The 13,809-nt window shown below is 45.6% G+C and overlaps 1 protein-coding gene across 1 annotated transcript; it reads right to left on the bottom strand.

Moving 5' to 3' along the window:
• Positions 1 to 3,449: 3,449 nt before the first annotated feature.
• Positions 3,450 to 11,897, bottom strand: LOC119431058 (uncharacterized). The gene is made up of 4 exons (XM_037698522.2): positions 11,810 to 11,897; positions 6,613 to 6,794; positions 4,900 to 5,111; positions 3,450 to 3,758 (listed from the first exon to the last, which is right to left on the bottom strand). The coding sequence occupies exons 1-4, from the start codon at positions 11,895 to 11,897 to the stop codon at positions 3,479 to 3,481; spliced, it is 762 nt and encodes a 253-aa protein (XP_037554450.1). The 3' UTR covers positions 3,450 to 3,478.
• Positions 11,898 to 13,809: the final 1,912 nt, after the last annotated feature.

Below are 13,809 nucleotides of genomic sequence, written 5' to 3'. Positions count from 1 at the left end.
GGTAAGCCCGTGTGATCGGCTCTGCCTCCATGCTGGGCATTTCGTTCAGTCTTATTTCTCACTGCAGTCTTTCTTTAGAGTTTCTCTACCGGCAGAGGTCAGTGAGGTTAGCAAATCGTACGCCAGGGGTCAAAACACGAATGACTAAGCAAATCAGAGAAGCACACGTTCATCCAGCAACACGCTATCCGACTTCCTAAAGATATCAGAACTCGGGAGCTTCTGTGAATCCCGTAGGTGCAACCGGCGCGTTTTTCGTTACGCTCTTCGCATCCGTACTGCTGCATCGAATTCATGCAGCAGCGTAACATGCGCAAGGCAGCGAGGGCGCTTTTCCGGCCGGCTTGTTCTCCGACATCCGTCGCTACTCAGGCGGTGTCACGAAAAGAACTTAACGAAGCAAAGTGGCTTGACCGGCCGGAACACAACAGCTGTTACTCTTCTTAGAACGTGTGAAACATCCGGTCTTTGTTTCCGTTCAAGTGGACGGTGAATCGGTAACGCGAGTCAAAGCGTGCGCTTCAATCAAGAGGAGCACAGCACAGATGTTGAGGAGGAGAAAGCAATGCGTGACATACACTTCTATAGGTTCACGTGCTTCGGTTAAAAAAGCTGATGCTACAAACATCTGGGCCAATGCTAACACAAGTCCTGCAATTATTATCTGCGGGTGCTAAAATGAGTAAACCATCGCGCGCAGTTCCAGATGCCCACGAGTAGCGGGTTGCCTAAGACGCTTCCACCTGTCCAGGATGCGTCTTGTCTCTTTAAAGTGCTCGGTGCGTTTCGGTTAACCGAGTTCCACCTTTGAATGGGTCAAGAGTTTAATCAGTGCATTATAAACGGTGTGGCTTCGGGGACAGTGGGATACACATGTGCAACGTCTTATAATAATTCCTGTCTCCTTATCCTACCCCTCCTCTTCCCCCTCCTCTCCCCCTCTCCCATCCCGGTGGAAAGATTTTACATGATGCATAGGGCAGAGGAAGAAAACCAGAGTACGGGCGTGAGAATTGAAAAAGCAGAGCAAGAAGCGAGGCTCGTATGAGAAATGGTGAAAGCTACAGCACAAAAAAAAAAAATTCCGGTAGACCCAGCTTTGGGTTGACATCTTTGTGAACGATAGCCTTTTAAGGCATCCCTCAGCATATCGTGTTATGTAGTAACGCATAACAAAAGCGGTATTCACACTGGGGTCTTCTCCCAGGAATTATGGGCGAGGCCACACATGACATCCTTTACGGTGAGCCTACTTTCCCTCCCCGGCGAGAACCAAGGTCGAGCACCTTGGACAGACTTATGGCCATTACTGTCGCATAAATGGTAGCGCATAGCACACGTAATGCGAAGGTTGTGGGTTCGGTCTCCTCCATTGACAAGTTTTCTTTTCGTCCCCTTTCATTTCCCTTTTATTCTTACTTCTCTACATTTTAATTTAAGCCACAGCTAAATACCCCTGTGCTTTAATTGGCTTCATTGCCTGTTCGCTTTGTTCTATTAACAGATGGGTGTGCTTTACAGATACCTATGAGCCCCCATTATATGTGGAGGTCTTATGTAGAACGTTGCCTTTTTGTGACACAGAACAGAGGTGGGCATGTTAAAGCGGAGCTTTCTGTGTCTCACTGATTCGTCCGTGAGTGCTGAAAATGCACTGCAAGAAAGCCAACTTACGCAATGAAACTATCAGCGCATCTGCGCCCAGAATAGAAATTACGGCTGCGCATCTGCGCACACAATAGAAATTACGGCTGCGCATCTGCGCACACAATAGAAAAACGGCGAACGACATACGTATCGTAGAACACTACAGTTTACATTCGCAGTTGTACCGATAAGAACAATGGGAACTGCAACGCCACGCTACCCAGACGAACTGTATATATCTGCATCGCATTAAGCGCGTCACGCAATGCATTCCCGGCCGTCACCATAGGTAGGTCGCAGGTGCAGCGCACGGCAGAAGAAGCTGCCGTACGCTAACGTAAGGCCGAGCGCGATCGTGCCCGTAAGGCCAATCCCGTTTATCGGCAACTGCAGATCCTCTGACCGTCTACCACAGCGATCACAAGGCAATAATGTGCAAGTGTAGAGTCGTCCGTGAAAGTGTGAGTGTGTGCGTGTAATCAAAGGCTACATGATTTAAAATAAATAAATAAAATAAACGATATGCAACTTAACGAAATGTGTCTTCATTCAACTTCAACGTTAAAAAATGCAATCCTAAACAAGCAATCAAGTCACATATGCATCGCATCGGGTCGCTTAGCATTTCTTGGGTTTGTTGCGTGGTCCTTGGCTTTGGACTTTGATTCAGTTTGCATGGGAGAAAGCTCCGCGTTCAACCATCTTTCTTTAAGAAAGGGGCTTTGATTTTTTTATCAGCATACGAGGGTTACATAGGCCATTCACTGGTACTAACATTGAGTACCAAGGAGCACAAAGTGACACCTCGTGTCCCAAGTTGGCAGTAAATGGCCAGAAACTGACAAAACGCAGAGGGGCAGGGGAAGAGCCAAAGAAAGCTGTCACGGTAAAAATTGTGGAGACGCCATTGACGATGTTGTCAGTGTAAGCGAATCAGTGCAGCTCCCGGAAAACAACCGCTAGCTTTGTTTTCGAATTCCGCCGCACCGCCGCGGCGGCGGACGGTTGTTTGAACGAAGTAGTGGATAAAAAAAACTTGAACAAAAATTGTATAAACTTAAATCTGTCATTTGTGCTTTCTGCTGAAGTGTTTCTACAACTAATACAATAATAACATAAAGCTACTTTTATTGTGGGAAAAAACACGAAAGAGCTTTCCTTTTCCCTCACATCAGTTTGCAACTCTGCAGGTTTCATCCGAGACGGCGAGACAACCGACGGCCGCTCAGTTCAACTGGCTTAGTAGCTCAGTTGTGGGTATTTCTGGGTGTTGTGTTGTCCTTGGCCTTGGCGACAATTTCGGCTTTCACTGGAAGAGCGACCATGGAAAAGAATTGACGCTGGTTGTAGGCCTGACGTAATTGTGACTGCGATTTGACCCGGCCAATGACAAGATGATGACAAACCAACCAAGGAATGACGCGCTTTTAAGCGTGTATTTTTTTGTAGTGAAGATATGTAGGTAGTTCTTGCTGTTTGATTGCGTAATTCCGTAGAAAAGAGAGCCGCTGGCAAGCACATCCGTAGCGGTAGTACCGGTGGGCGATAGCACGCATGTCTCAAAGAGCTACGTACGTTCGGCGATGAAACGCGCGCTTCCTTTGAATTCACGCCTTTGTATCGGCGGCGAAATACCGACCACCACGAACACGGGCGAAAGAATAAAAGAAACTTGTTCGCTTTAAAACGTGGTGCAACTGTCTTTGACCGTGTGCGGTGACAATACTGACGCCACCGTGCTCGTCAGGACGCAATATCGCCACGCACGTTCAGAAAAAGTAATCAAAGACAAGGACAGTGCTCGTAGCAATGGTTTATTGCGATAATCGAGCTAGACGCCGGCCAGCAAGTTGACTCCCGCCTTCAGTGACGGCCACTTGGAACCGAGAAGGCTGTGAAACATGTCTCCGATGCCCCCCACGACCTTGTCGGTGAAAAAACTCACGACGTTTTTGTACACCCCTCTGCAGGCTCGCACGGCACCCGCGACCACGGTGCCGCAGAAGTGGTAGATGCTGCCCAGTGCGGAGCGCGCCTCGTTTTCGTCTCGTATATCGCCGGCGTCGATGGCGCCGACGAAGCCGCGGAACCTCTGCTGGGCTTCTTGATTCCTGCGAGCGTCGTTGATAATCAGGGCTAATAATAGCCCTTGCGAGCTGTACGAGCACTCGTCAAGAGTATGAGAGGACTACATGCACACAACAGGACCTGATGACACGAGAATGCACTTAAAGAAATGACATGAAATTCTTGAATTTATATCTTATGCGTGAAATCGTGGAAGGTTCGTGATCTCGAAACCCTATAAAAGAAGTATACTGGCGGACCTTGGAGCAGCCTAAATGACTTTCTATAAATAATAATGCGTGCGTGCGTGCGTGCGTGCGTGCGTGCGTGCGTGCGTGCGTGCGTGCGTGCGTGCGTGCGTGCGTGCGTGCGTGCGTGCGTGCGTGCGTGCGTGCGTGCGTGACACTATTCTCCGCGCTATTTTCATGGGGATAAACACCGACAAGCTTACGCAGAATGCCGCCCACTGTTCCTTTCCTAACCCTTATACTGCCTACGAATCACGGCATTGAGGCAATTCAACGTCGTTTTCAGTGCTGGATCGCGCCCCCATTTCTCAACATCATAGGTTCCGCTCTTCACTGAGGGCGGCACAGGGGTTCCGTAGCATTTAAGTCTGGAGCAGGGAAATGATCCGGCAGTTGCATTAATTTGAAAGCCGCTTTCTCGCTGTTCAGCACGTCTACAAAGAGATCTCCGGTGGGCTCGTCAAGAACTTCTCGATAGGTATCCCACCGTGTAACAGAGAACTACCTTCGTTCGCTCTTTTGGTATCCAGCAACGTTCGCAAATACGGGGTAGCGGTCACTGCCCATTCGATCTAAATCTGTCGTTGACGGAACCGTGACGTCTACTGAATTAATCACCCGATCAATGACGCTGCTAGGAAATAACTTCACATGACGTCACACTGACGTAATGGTGCTGAGGTTTCCTGCACTAAATTTAGAAGATGTAACTCTGACTTTTATTTTATCTTCTAATATTCAAGCTATTTCCACAAGATTAATAGAAATGCTATATTGAAAGCATTCTTTTTTTTTAGTTTAAACTAAGTTATTGTTTCTGTTGAGTGTCTCCTTAAATGATATTTGTTTTTCTTGGCGTGTCCCTGCATATTAAGTGTCTTCCGTAAATAAACAAGCCTGTGGAGTTGCAATGCTAGGCCTGCACGCCACTACTCACTTCGCGTGCAGTTCGGCGATGCGCTGGTCAAGCTCTCGGAGGCGCTTCGTCATCTGGAGGCGCCTTAGATGTGCCGCTCCATCCGTTCCATCGACTCCGGACATCTCCCGGCGGATGGCGTCGCGGATACCCGTCAGGTTGCGCTCCGCCTCCTTTCCTTCGTGAATCTTCGCCTCGACGTCCCTGATCAGGGGGGCCTCCCTTTGCATGATCTGTCACGTGTAGTGTGAAGCCATGGCTACGTTCACCGACAGACCAACTGAACGGCAATATAAATGTTATAAATGTGCGGGAGCCTAGCATTCACACACAGAAGTGTGCTGTGTGCTGAGTACTTAGAACAATTGGTTCATGAACGTATTGCGTATATATTAAGTACTTACACTAATGAAGTACATGAGCGCATTAAACATAGACGTGTGATATGTATGCACGTGTAATGTGCTCACGTAGCTGATTAGTGTGCTTAATAAGTAAACATCTGCGTCACATTGGCATGTGACACACAATTGCCAGATATCCGTATATATGCTGTGCTTATGCACCAAATAAGTGTACTTGACGAACTCAGTACATAGTGAACTTCTGCGTGTGAATGTTATGTGTCACAGCCTAAAATTCACACAGGATGCCTACTTTGTGTCAAACGTGTTTAAACGCTGTGCACGTACACAAGTACACTATAGACATGGACATGCGTTGTACATGTGGCGGAGCACAGGCATTCCTATATACACGTCTATGTGTACCGATAACGCCAATGAAGTAGTGGATAAATGGATTACACGCATACATTTATTTTAGGCACGCTTCTGGAATTGAGATCTATTCGATTTCGGGTATTATGGGGCTGAACATACCGACCGATGAATGGTGCCTGCCATCGTATGTTTCGTTACATCATACGCGCATCGACGCCCGCAAATTAAGTGCGTGACTCGTAAAACAAAACTACGCGGCTCAGTATACTGTGTCTGCACGCACAATTTAGGTGGCTGCAAAGTGGTAAGAGTGCACAATTACTTCGCTCTCACCACGTGCATCTAACTCGTTGTGGTTGATTGGCATGACGAACCCGTCGCTGTGGCTTTGAGGATATACGTCGCCGCTATGACGTGGCGCTGCTGCTGATCACTGGTAGCAGGTTCGATTCCCGTTCGCAACGGCCGCATATTGAGGGAGGCGAAATGCAAATACGCTGGTGTGTCGTCGTTTGGGTCCATGTTTGAGAACCTTAGGGGGTAAAAAAAAATATTCCCGAGCCTTCCCATTACGGTGTCCCTCTAACCAATTCTGCAGTTTCTGGAAGTTAAACTTCGCAATTTGTTATTTTATTTTATATGGACACTCCAGGCTCATTTCTGTCGTCGCCGTGAGGTTCCGTATAAAGTCTGCGGGCGATAAAATCGTCGGCCGCGCGCCGTACGCTGTATGTGCGAGCTGAAAGCATGCGACGGTGAGCCGGCAAGGGCGGGAAGCGGAAAGGAAGCGCAGTCTTCCAGTCGCGCACAACTCTCCGGAGGGGGGGTAGGGAGGTGGAGAAGCCGCACTTTACTGCGACTTTCTTTTCTTTTCTTTTTTTTTTTTTACGCGATAGGCAACGTCATTCGCGGGAATGACTTTGATATGAATTTTGTGGCAATGAAGTACGCGTCTGGATCGCCTTTGTGCTGCGCAATGTTGCGGTGACAAAATGTTTAAAAACAAACTTGCATTAAGTGCAGCATCGTCAGTGTTCTTCCTATGACTCGTGATTGATTTCTGCCTTGTTTCTTCGCCAGATGTTTCTTTGTGGTTTTCGTTCTCTTCAATATCTTGGACGGAACGCCGCCCCGAGTCCCTTGCGCCAGTCTGTGCCAGCTCCTCGGTGTTTTGCTTACTTCGTCCTCGCCCATCTGCACCGGAAAGAGGAGGGGAGATCAGTATCATGAAAATGTAACTTCATTTGTATTATTTTTTATTAGAAAACACCGCACGGGCCTCATGCAGATCACTGAATAAAGGAGGAGAGGCAAGGGGGGGGGGGGAGAAAGAAAATACAAATATGTAGAAAGACATGACCCCAAGACAATGAAACAAATTATAAGGTAACTTCAGCAGTACGCCAAGACACGAAAACCACAGGAAGTGTGTCGAAAACACGCTTACCCAACAGTGATACAGATGAATGAACTCGGAGAAAAAAATACAATTCGAGCTAACGTAGGCATCAACACACCGGTTGATTGCAACGGATCACTTGACACGCACATTGCTCGCGCACATAATCAAACATCGTATAAATAATTAAAAGAACATCGTTTCAAAAGCAGCAAGAAAAAGAAAATCAGCATGACGTTACATAGTGATACATACTTTACACGCAGTTTCTGGCTTGGATTCTCAGAACAAGAAACATTTTGATAGAGCGAATTGAAGGTGCTGTAGCATTTGCGACAAAAACTTGGAGGACGCTTAAGCTTCGCCTTTAAGAGTGGAACGCAATAGCATTCAAAGATCCCTGACTGCTTCTCAGGTTTCCCGGCAACTGTAGTTTATGTAACTGTAATGTTTACCGGGAAACGCTGGCGGCGAACGCTATGCACGAAGGCGAGCTTTCTGGTAGAAACGCGGCCTCTTGCGTGGGCCGATCCCGGAGGGGGTGCCCATCCGGGCCAAAGAATTACATCATTTTCAGGTTTCTGCTATTCTTTCGCACTTTTAATATTTCAGTCTGAGAAGATTTAACATAAGAGGCATGCGCTGTCGCTGTTTTGTTTCATGACATTGTTTGTAGGCTGTCATTCTCCAAATTCCGAGGAATAATTTTGTCAAGAATGTAAGGTCAGGTATGTGCAATTTTAGTGATAGAAGGTGTGGCAAGATAACCCGCATATACCGCATGTCATATAGGAAGGCGTGGCATATACTCGTACATATACCTAAATATAAACGGGATGGTTCTCTATAACAGACAACGCTGCCGACGCCAATGCCGATACCGGGTTTTCTGCGACACAGGGCCTTCGTAAACGCTCTCGCGTTAAAAACCGGAGCAGTATAAGAGTGGGTTATGGTAATTAGGTTAAATATTTTGCAGTCATGTACTTTTGCGTATTTCTTCTTTGCGAATTCAACTAAGTTCGAATATTTTTACGGAGTTTGTTCGGTCGTACGCTGCATTATATATGACCATAAGCTACGTCTATGAAAGATGAAATCATCACGCTACCACAGCGTTGCGAAGGCTGCGATTACCGAGACTGTTTGGCCTTTTATTGCAACGACCACTTGTACGCAACTCAAACGGTGTAGGGACCTTTAGAAGAAGCGGTTGTCTGGAAATCTACTATAGTTGGGTACAACTTCAGAAGGCAGCGGCATTTTCCCCTCGAAAGTGGATGCACACGTGCCTCCACCAATGGGCACGCCCTCTAGACTAACGTCACGAGACGGGCGGCCATTGAACCCGCCGACGGAGAACATGCAGCCCGCGCTTCGAGACAGGCCGAGTCGCGTCAGTGGGACTATTTCTTTAGTCGTGGAGGCAATCGAATGCCGCACTTCGGTTACCTGGGCGGAGCCTCTCCTGTCTTCTTAAGTTGTACCCCACAATAGCGTGTGCTCAAATTTTTAGAGCCCAGCCCTTAGGCGCCCGCTCCTGCGGCGAACGTCGGCGTCCTCGTAATCGAGCGAACGAGTAGGATGAAAGAGCGAACGCGGAGCGCGAATTAAAGACGGCGATAGCGAAGAGAGCACGAGGAGGAAAGCGGGGGAGGAGGGTATGGTGAAAGCGCGAAAAGAAAAGCGTAGTGCCGCGCAAGACGGGCTTTGCAGCGACGATGGCTACGAGAGGGCGTTTAAACAAATCGCTGCATAAGCGAAGGTCTGTCTGCGGCGGCTGCTGTGAATCGCGCCCACGCATCACCAGCGCGATCTCTCCCGTTTAGCGAGGCAGTCGCGCCACACTTCGCTCCGTTTGCAACGTGCTGCGCCAGACAGATTGTCCGCCCCAGTCAAAAGCTTGGAGTACGCTTAAGCTTCGCCTTTAAGAGTGGAACGCGATAGCGTTACCGGGACCCGTTCGCATCGTTTCGTTCGCATACGGCAAGTAGGCTTCATTCACTGCAACGCTGAACGTGGGAAAGACAGCTTACAAAGACCAAGCTTACACTGATCCCCTTAAAGTCGGCTTCACTTTTAAACAGAAATGCATTGCTGGAAAGACGTTTTTACAGGGGCAATATAAGTGGTCTTGTATTAAAATGTGAAGCCCCTAGCACCTTTTTATTATTTTATTAATTGTTTGCTAATACCCCGACGCGCGCGCGTGTACAAAACAAATTAGCAGTCGAAGTTACAATTTCACCTGCCTTACGTAGCAGAATTAGGTTTTCTTGTACATTCAAATTACAATCCGACGCCGATTGGTAAACAATACGACGGCGAACACGACGCCGAATAGTAAAGTGGTACTTTACCATTTTTCTGAAGGGTTTCACTGTGAGAAATTCGATTTTTGCTCACTGAAACCATGCAACACGTGTAGGGCCTGCGCGGTCGGGGTGGTTGGGGATGATTTTCTCCGCCAACCGCCGACATCGCAAGCCGACGCCACTTGCCGACGCCAGATTTTCTGCGACACGGGGCCCTTAACGCTATTGCGTTAATATATCACGAAATGAAAACACTTAAACAGCTCATGTAAATTTCGCATAGAGAATATCGTAATCGTCGGTGAATATTATTTATTTATTTATTTATTTATTTATTTATTTATTTATTTATTTATTTATTTATTATTATTTATTTATTTATTTATTTATTTATTTATTTATTTATTTTACATACTGCAGCCCTAAGCGGGCTATAGCAGGATTGGGTACAATGGAGGTTTCAGAGAACGAACATCAACACGAATGTTACAAAAACACTGAAGTGTTAAAATGGATTGAAAGAAAAACAGGACAACTATATCAATGCTTCAAACATTCTTTTCACGTTCTGTTCTCTTTTTTTCTGTGATTTCACCAAGATAATTCGCTTATTGTTTTTTCTGTAATATTGCAGAAAAAGTTGTTACATAGTTTACTTGATTAAGGGATGTATCTTTTACTTCCCTCATGACTGCATGCAGCTTTCATGGAGTAGACAAGAGTCAAATGCTAGGATGCGGTTGTAACAGGTTATACATGTGCAAATAAGCACACTACATACTACTTATGAGGTGTGACCGTCCCCTGACAAAACATGGGGCGCTGAAACACTCGGCACTACGCGGCAAATCCAAGCATTCATTCTACATCATGCATCCATGCTCTGAGTGGCATCATTCGCGCTGATTAAAGCTGCATTTTATTCAGAAACTAGTAGCAATTGGCTCTCACATACGAAATCTATCTACCTATGCTTGCTTGACTACTGCAGCTGCACATGAACGTTAATCGAAGATAGTAAAGAGCCGAACAAATCTCGTTTCGCTCACAGTATTGTTGACAAATTTGGCAACCAAGTTTTTTAAAAGATCAGAAAAATTACAGGTTTAACCATAGAGGAAAAAATACAGTTTTAAAGTGAAATAATGTCCGTTTCTTCCATTGAAATAAGTTTGTCTAGAAAAAATTTACATTTGCAGTGTTGCCTATGTTTTCTTTTTTTCGCATTTATCTTTTACAGTGTAGGTAACGGAACATGACAAAATAGACTCAACTGCAGAAATAAGATCGTTAGGAGAAGGAACGCACATTATCAGGTAACAAATTCCAAAGACCAATTGTTCCGGGGTAAAAGCTGTACGTAAAAACATTATAGCGTAGGCGGAGAGGTTACAAATTAATCTCGTTGTAATAACTTCTGGTAAAGGTTTTCTTAGATAATGATAAGTGCGCACAGTTTGGTAGGCTGGAGGAAGAATTCATGATATACAAGAATATTAGGGAGTCCACATCGCGTCGTGCCGATAGTGGAGTCAAGTTCACGATAGTAAGTGCAGCAGAAGGGGAAAGGTATCGGTCATATCTGTGGCATTTAAAACCCACTGATCTTTCCTAGGCGGATTCAATTTTACTATTATCACACTTGTTGAAAGAATACTAAACAGCACAGTCGTACTCAAGTATAAGTCAGATCAGCATTTTATACAATCGCTATAGCTTCGTACCTTCAAGAGTAACAGAAAGCGTGCGCTGTACGCATCCAAGTTTTTCAAGTGCTTTACTAGTTACCATATATAGATGCTCTGACCATGATAGGGCACGTCCTAAAAACAACACCAAGGTATTTATACTTATACACTCTAGTTAACCAGGAGTTGAAGCAATAGTCAAAATACAGCGGGGATGAACTGTTAGTAAAGACATCACTACTGTTTCAGTAAAATTATTTCTCATCTGCTAGATTTCGCACGAGGCACAAAACAAAGCTGAATGAGTTTCCAAGCCTCTGGTGGTCTCCTGGTGGCTTGATCACATCATATAGCACACAATCGTCTGCTTGTAGATGGTCTTTAGAAGCTATGTTACTGGCGAAATCAATAAGACATATGAGAAATAATAATGGGCCGTGTACTGAGCCCTGTGGGCCACCAGACGATACGCTAGCAGTGGAGGAGCTCGCAGACTTTAAAATTAAAGATAGCGTGTTTTGAGCAATTGGTAAGGAAACTAGAAATATAATCTAACCAATTAGAGGAATCATGCTGCCCCCCCCCCCCCTCTTCCAACGGTAAAGTGATGTGACCAACATATGTGACTATACATACTGTAACGAATTACTGCGAAAGTATAGCATGTAGACTTAAAAGTGAAGCTGCGTCTTTTTCTTTTACGATCGGAGCCCCTTCATTTAGAGACGTAATATATACGGCACGTTCACATACATCAAGCCATATTCAAAGCCTTCTTCATCGTATAGATATATGCTAGTTTCTTACCAGATGAATGAGTCCGACTCCGAGAAGTAGCCAGTACAGCCAATATTAGCAGTAAGTGGAAACATCTTACTTTCCTGAGGGATACCATGGCTGGCTGTTTTTTCCTCGAATGATGGTCGAGGCACTTGTCTGCTCAGTTAGCAGCCACCCGCGCAGGTGACTCCCCGTTTCCTTGCACGGACCTCTGTGTAGACACTATTTTCTCTCGCGTACATTGCTTACGATGTCTATGAACTTTCTTTTTCATTTACTTCGTTTAGGAGTGAAGGAACGATCAAAGAGGCCGCCATGGGCTAGAATAGTGTCATGTGACGACTCAATTAGCGCACTCGGCCGTGTCGATTATGCCGCCAGGAAGGAGCCATTGTGTGACACAGTGATTCATTAGCAAGTCGCGACAATTGGTCTTTTTATCTCTGTATACCGATAGCACAAAGGCGCTGAAGGTAAAAGAAGCAAGCTTAAGCAGCTCCGCCGTCAGAAGCGCGGCAGCTGCCCTGGCTATTTTGGGTGCGCATGAAAGCCTTCTCATTCGCCATCGTCGGATGGTGTGACACTATTCCATTCCCAAGGGCCTTCCTCCTTATATCGCCAAGATAAAATTAAGGACGAAGAATATTTTCGATTTATACCACTTGAGAGAGAGAGAGAAACAGGGTGGGAAAGGCAAGGAGGTTAACCCGAAAAGATTCTGGTTTGCTACCTTGCACTAGGGGAAGGGCAAGGGGAAATGAAAGACGGAAACAATAGCGGAGAGAAAAAAAGCAATGTCACAAAAAAAAGGAATACAATAAAAAATAGAGGAGGCCTGGAAACGTGCATGAGAACTGTATATGTCTATCAGATAGTCCACTCGAACGCAAAAACTTCACGAGTGCCTTAACTGACTTGTGTGACGACTGTACAGGACGTCGTTCCAGTTACACTACTTGAATGTTTACTGAATGAGGTAGGAGGGAAACCCAGTGGGATCGATTTTCTTTAGTGGCAACCATATGAATCCAACAGTTAACGAAGCCAAGGAAAGCATCGGGGAAAATATTTATTGTCTTTAATGGAAGTGTAGAAATTTTATAATGTGAAGAGAAATGAAACTGGACGAAAAGAAAGCCTGCTGCCTGTGGGAGCCGTACCCGCAACCTCCGCATTCTTCTCTGCTTAACGGCAACTGAGACTGAAAAGCGTCAATAGGAAGTTTTATCAGAGGATCCTTCAATACTTTGGGACTCTGGCTTCATTTACGTCTACTAAAAAAAATCATATGCTAACGTATTGAGTAAATGTGGTGGCAGCTGTATACGGGCATTATACCTTGTAAGAATTGTAACAGCGCAAACAAGACACGGACAAAAGGAAGGAAACACGACAACACGGCGCTGACTCTCAACTGATATTTTATTGAAGGATCGTCTAACTATACCTTATGTCCCAGCTAACGTTAGCAACGAAAAAAAACGACTGAAAAAAAAAAACGTTGTGGAATGTACGATTTTAAGACCTACGTTTTTCGGTCGTCAGACCTCTGACGACCAAACACCGTAGGTCTCAATTATATCTTACCCTGCGTTTTTAAATCTTTTATTTCGTGTAACAGATTGGCTAGCGTTAGCTGGGACACCCTATTTATAGAGGCATGAGTGCATTAAGCAAAATTTTGTGCATGTGGAGTGAACGCAGAAAACATATATAATATTGCCTATTAGTTATTGCCGACAAAGGAAACGCCCAAGGCTCGCACGTAAGTTTTGTGCCTCTGGTTCTACCTGAGCTGTGTGAGGCAGAGCCTGGCGGTTCTGCAGACGCAAGTTCTAAGAATTAGTTCTTGTAATTACTTTAGGGCTACATCAAAATTAAAGAAATATATCCTAAACGGAGGATAGCGAGGACTGTGGTGGCATATGGTAAGTGTAGGGCAATTTAAAAGGAGTCATTCTCTTTCTCGCTCTCTCTCTCTCTCTCTCTGCAAATTCGAAGGCATTCATTTAAAACGGATGACATAA

Source organism: Dermacentor silvarum, chromosome 10 (genome assembly GCF_013339745.2).
Source record: "Dermacentor silvarum isolate Dsil-2018 chromosome 10, BIME_Dsil_1.4, whole genome shotgun sequence".
Taxonomy (NCBI): Eukaryota; Metazoa; Arthropoda; class Arachnida; order Ixodida; family Ixodidae; genus Dermacentor; species Dermacentor silvarum.
This window is presented reverse-complemented; position numbering and strand designations above follow the sequence as displayed.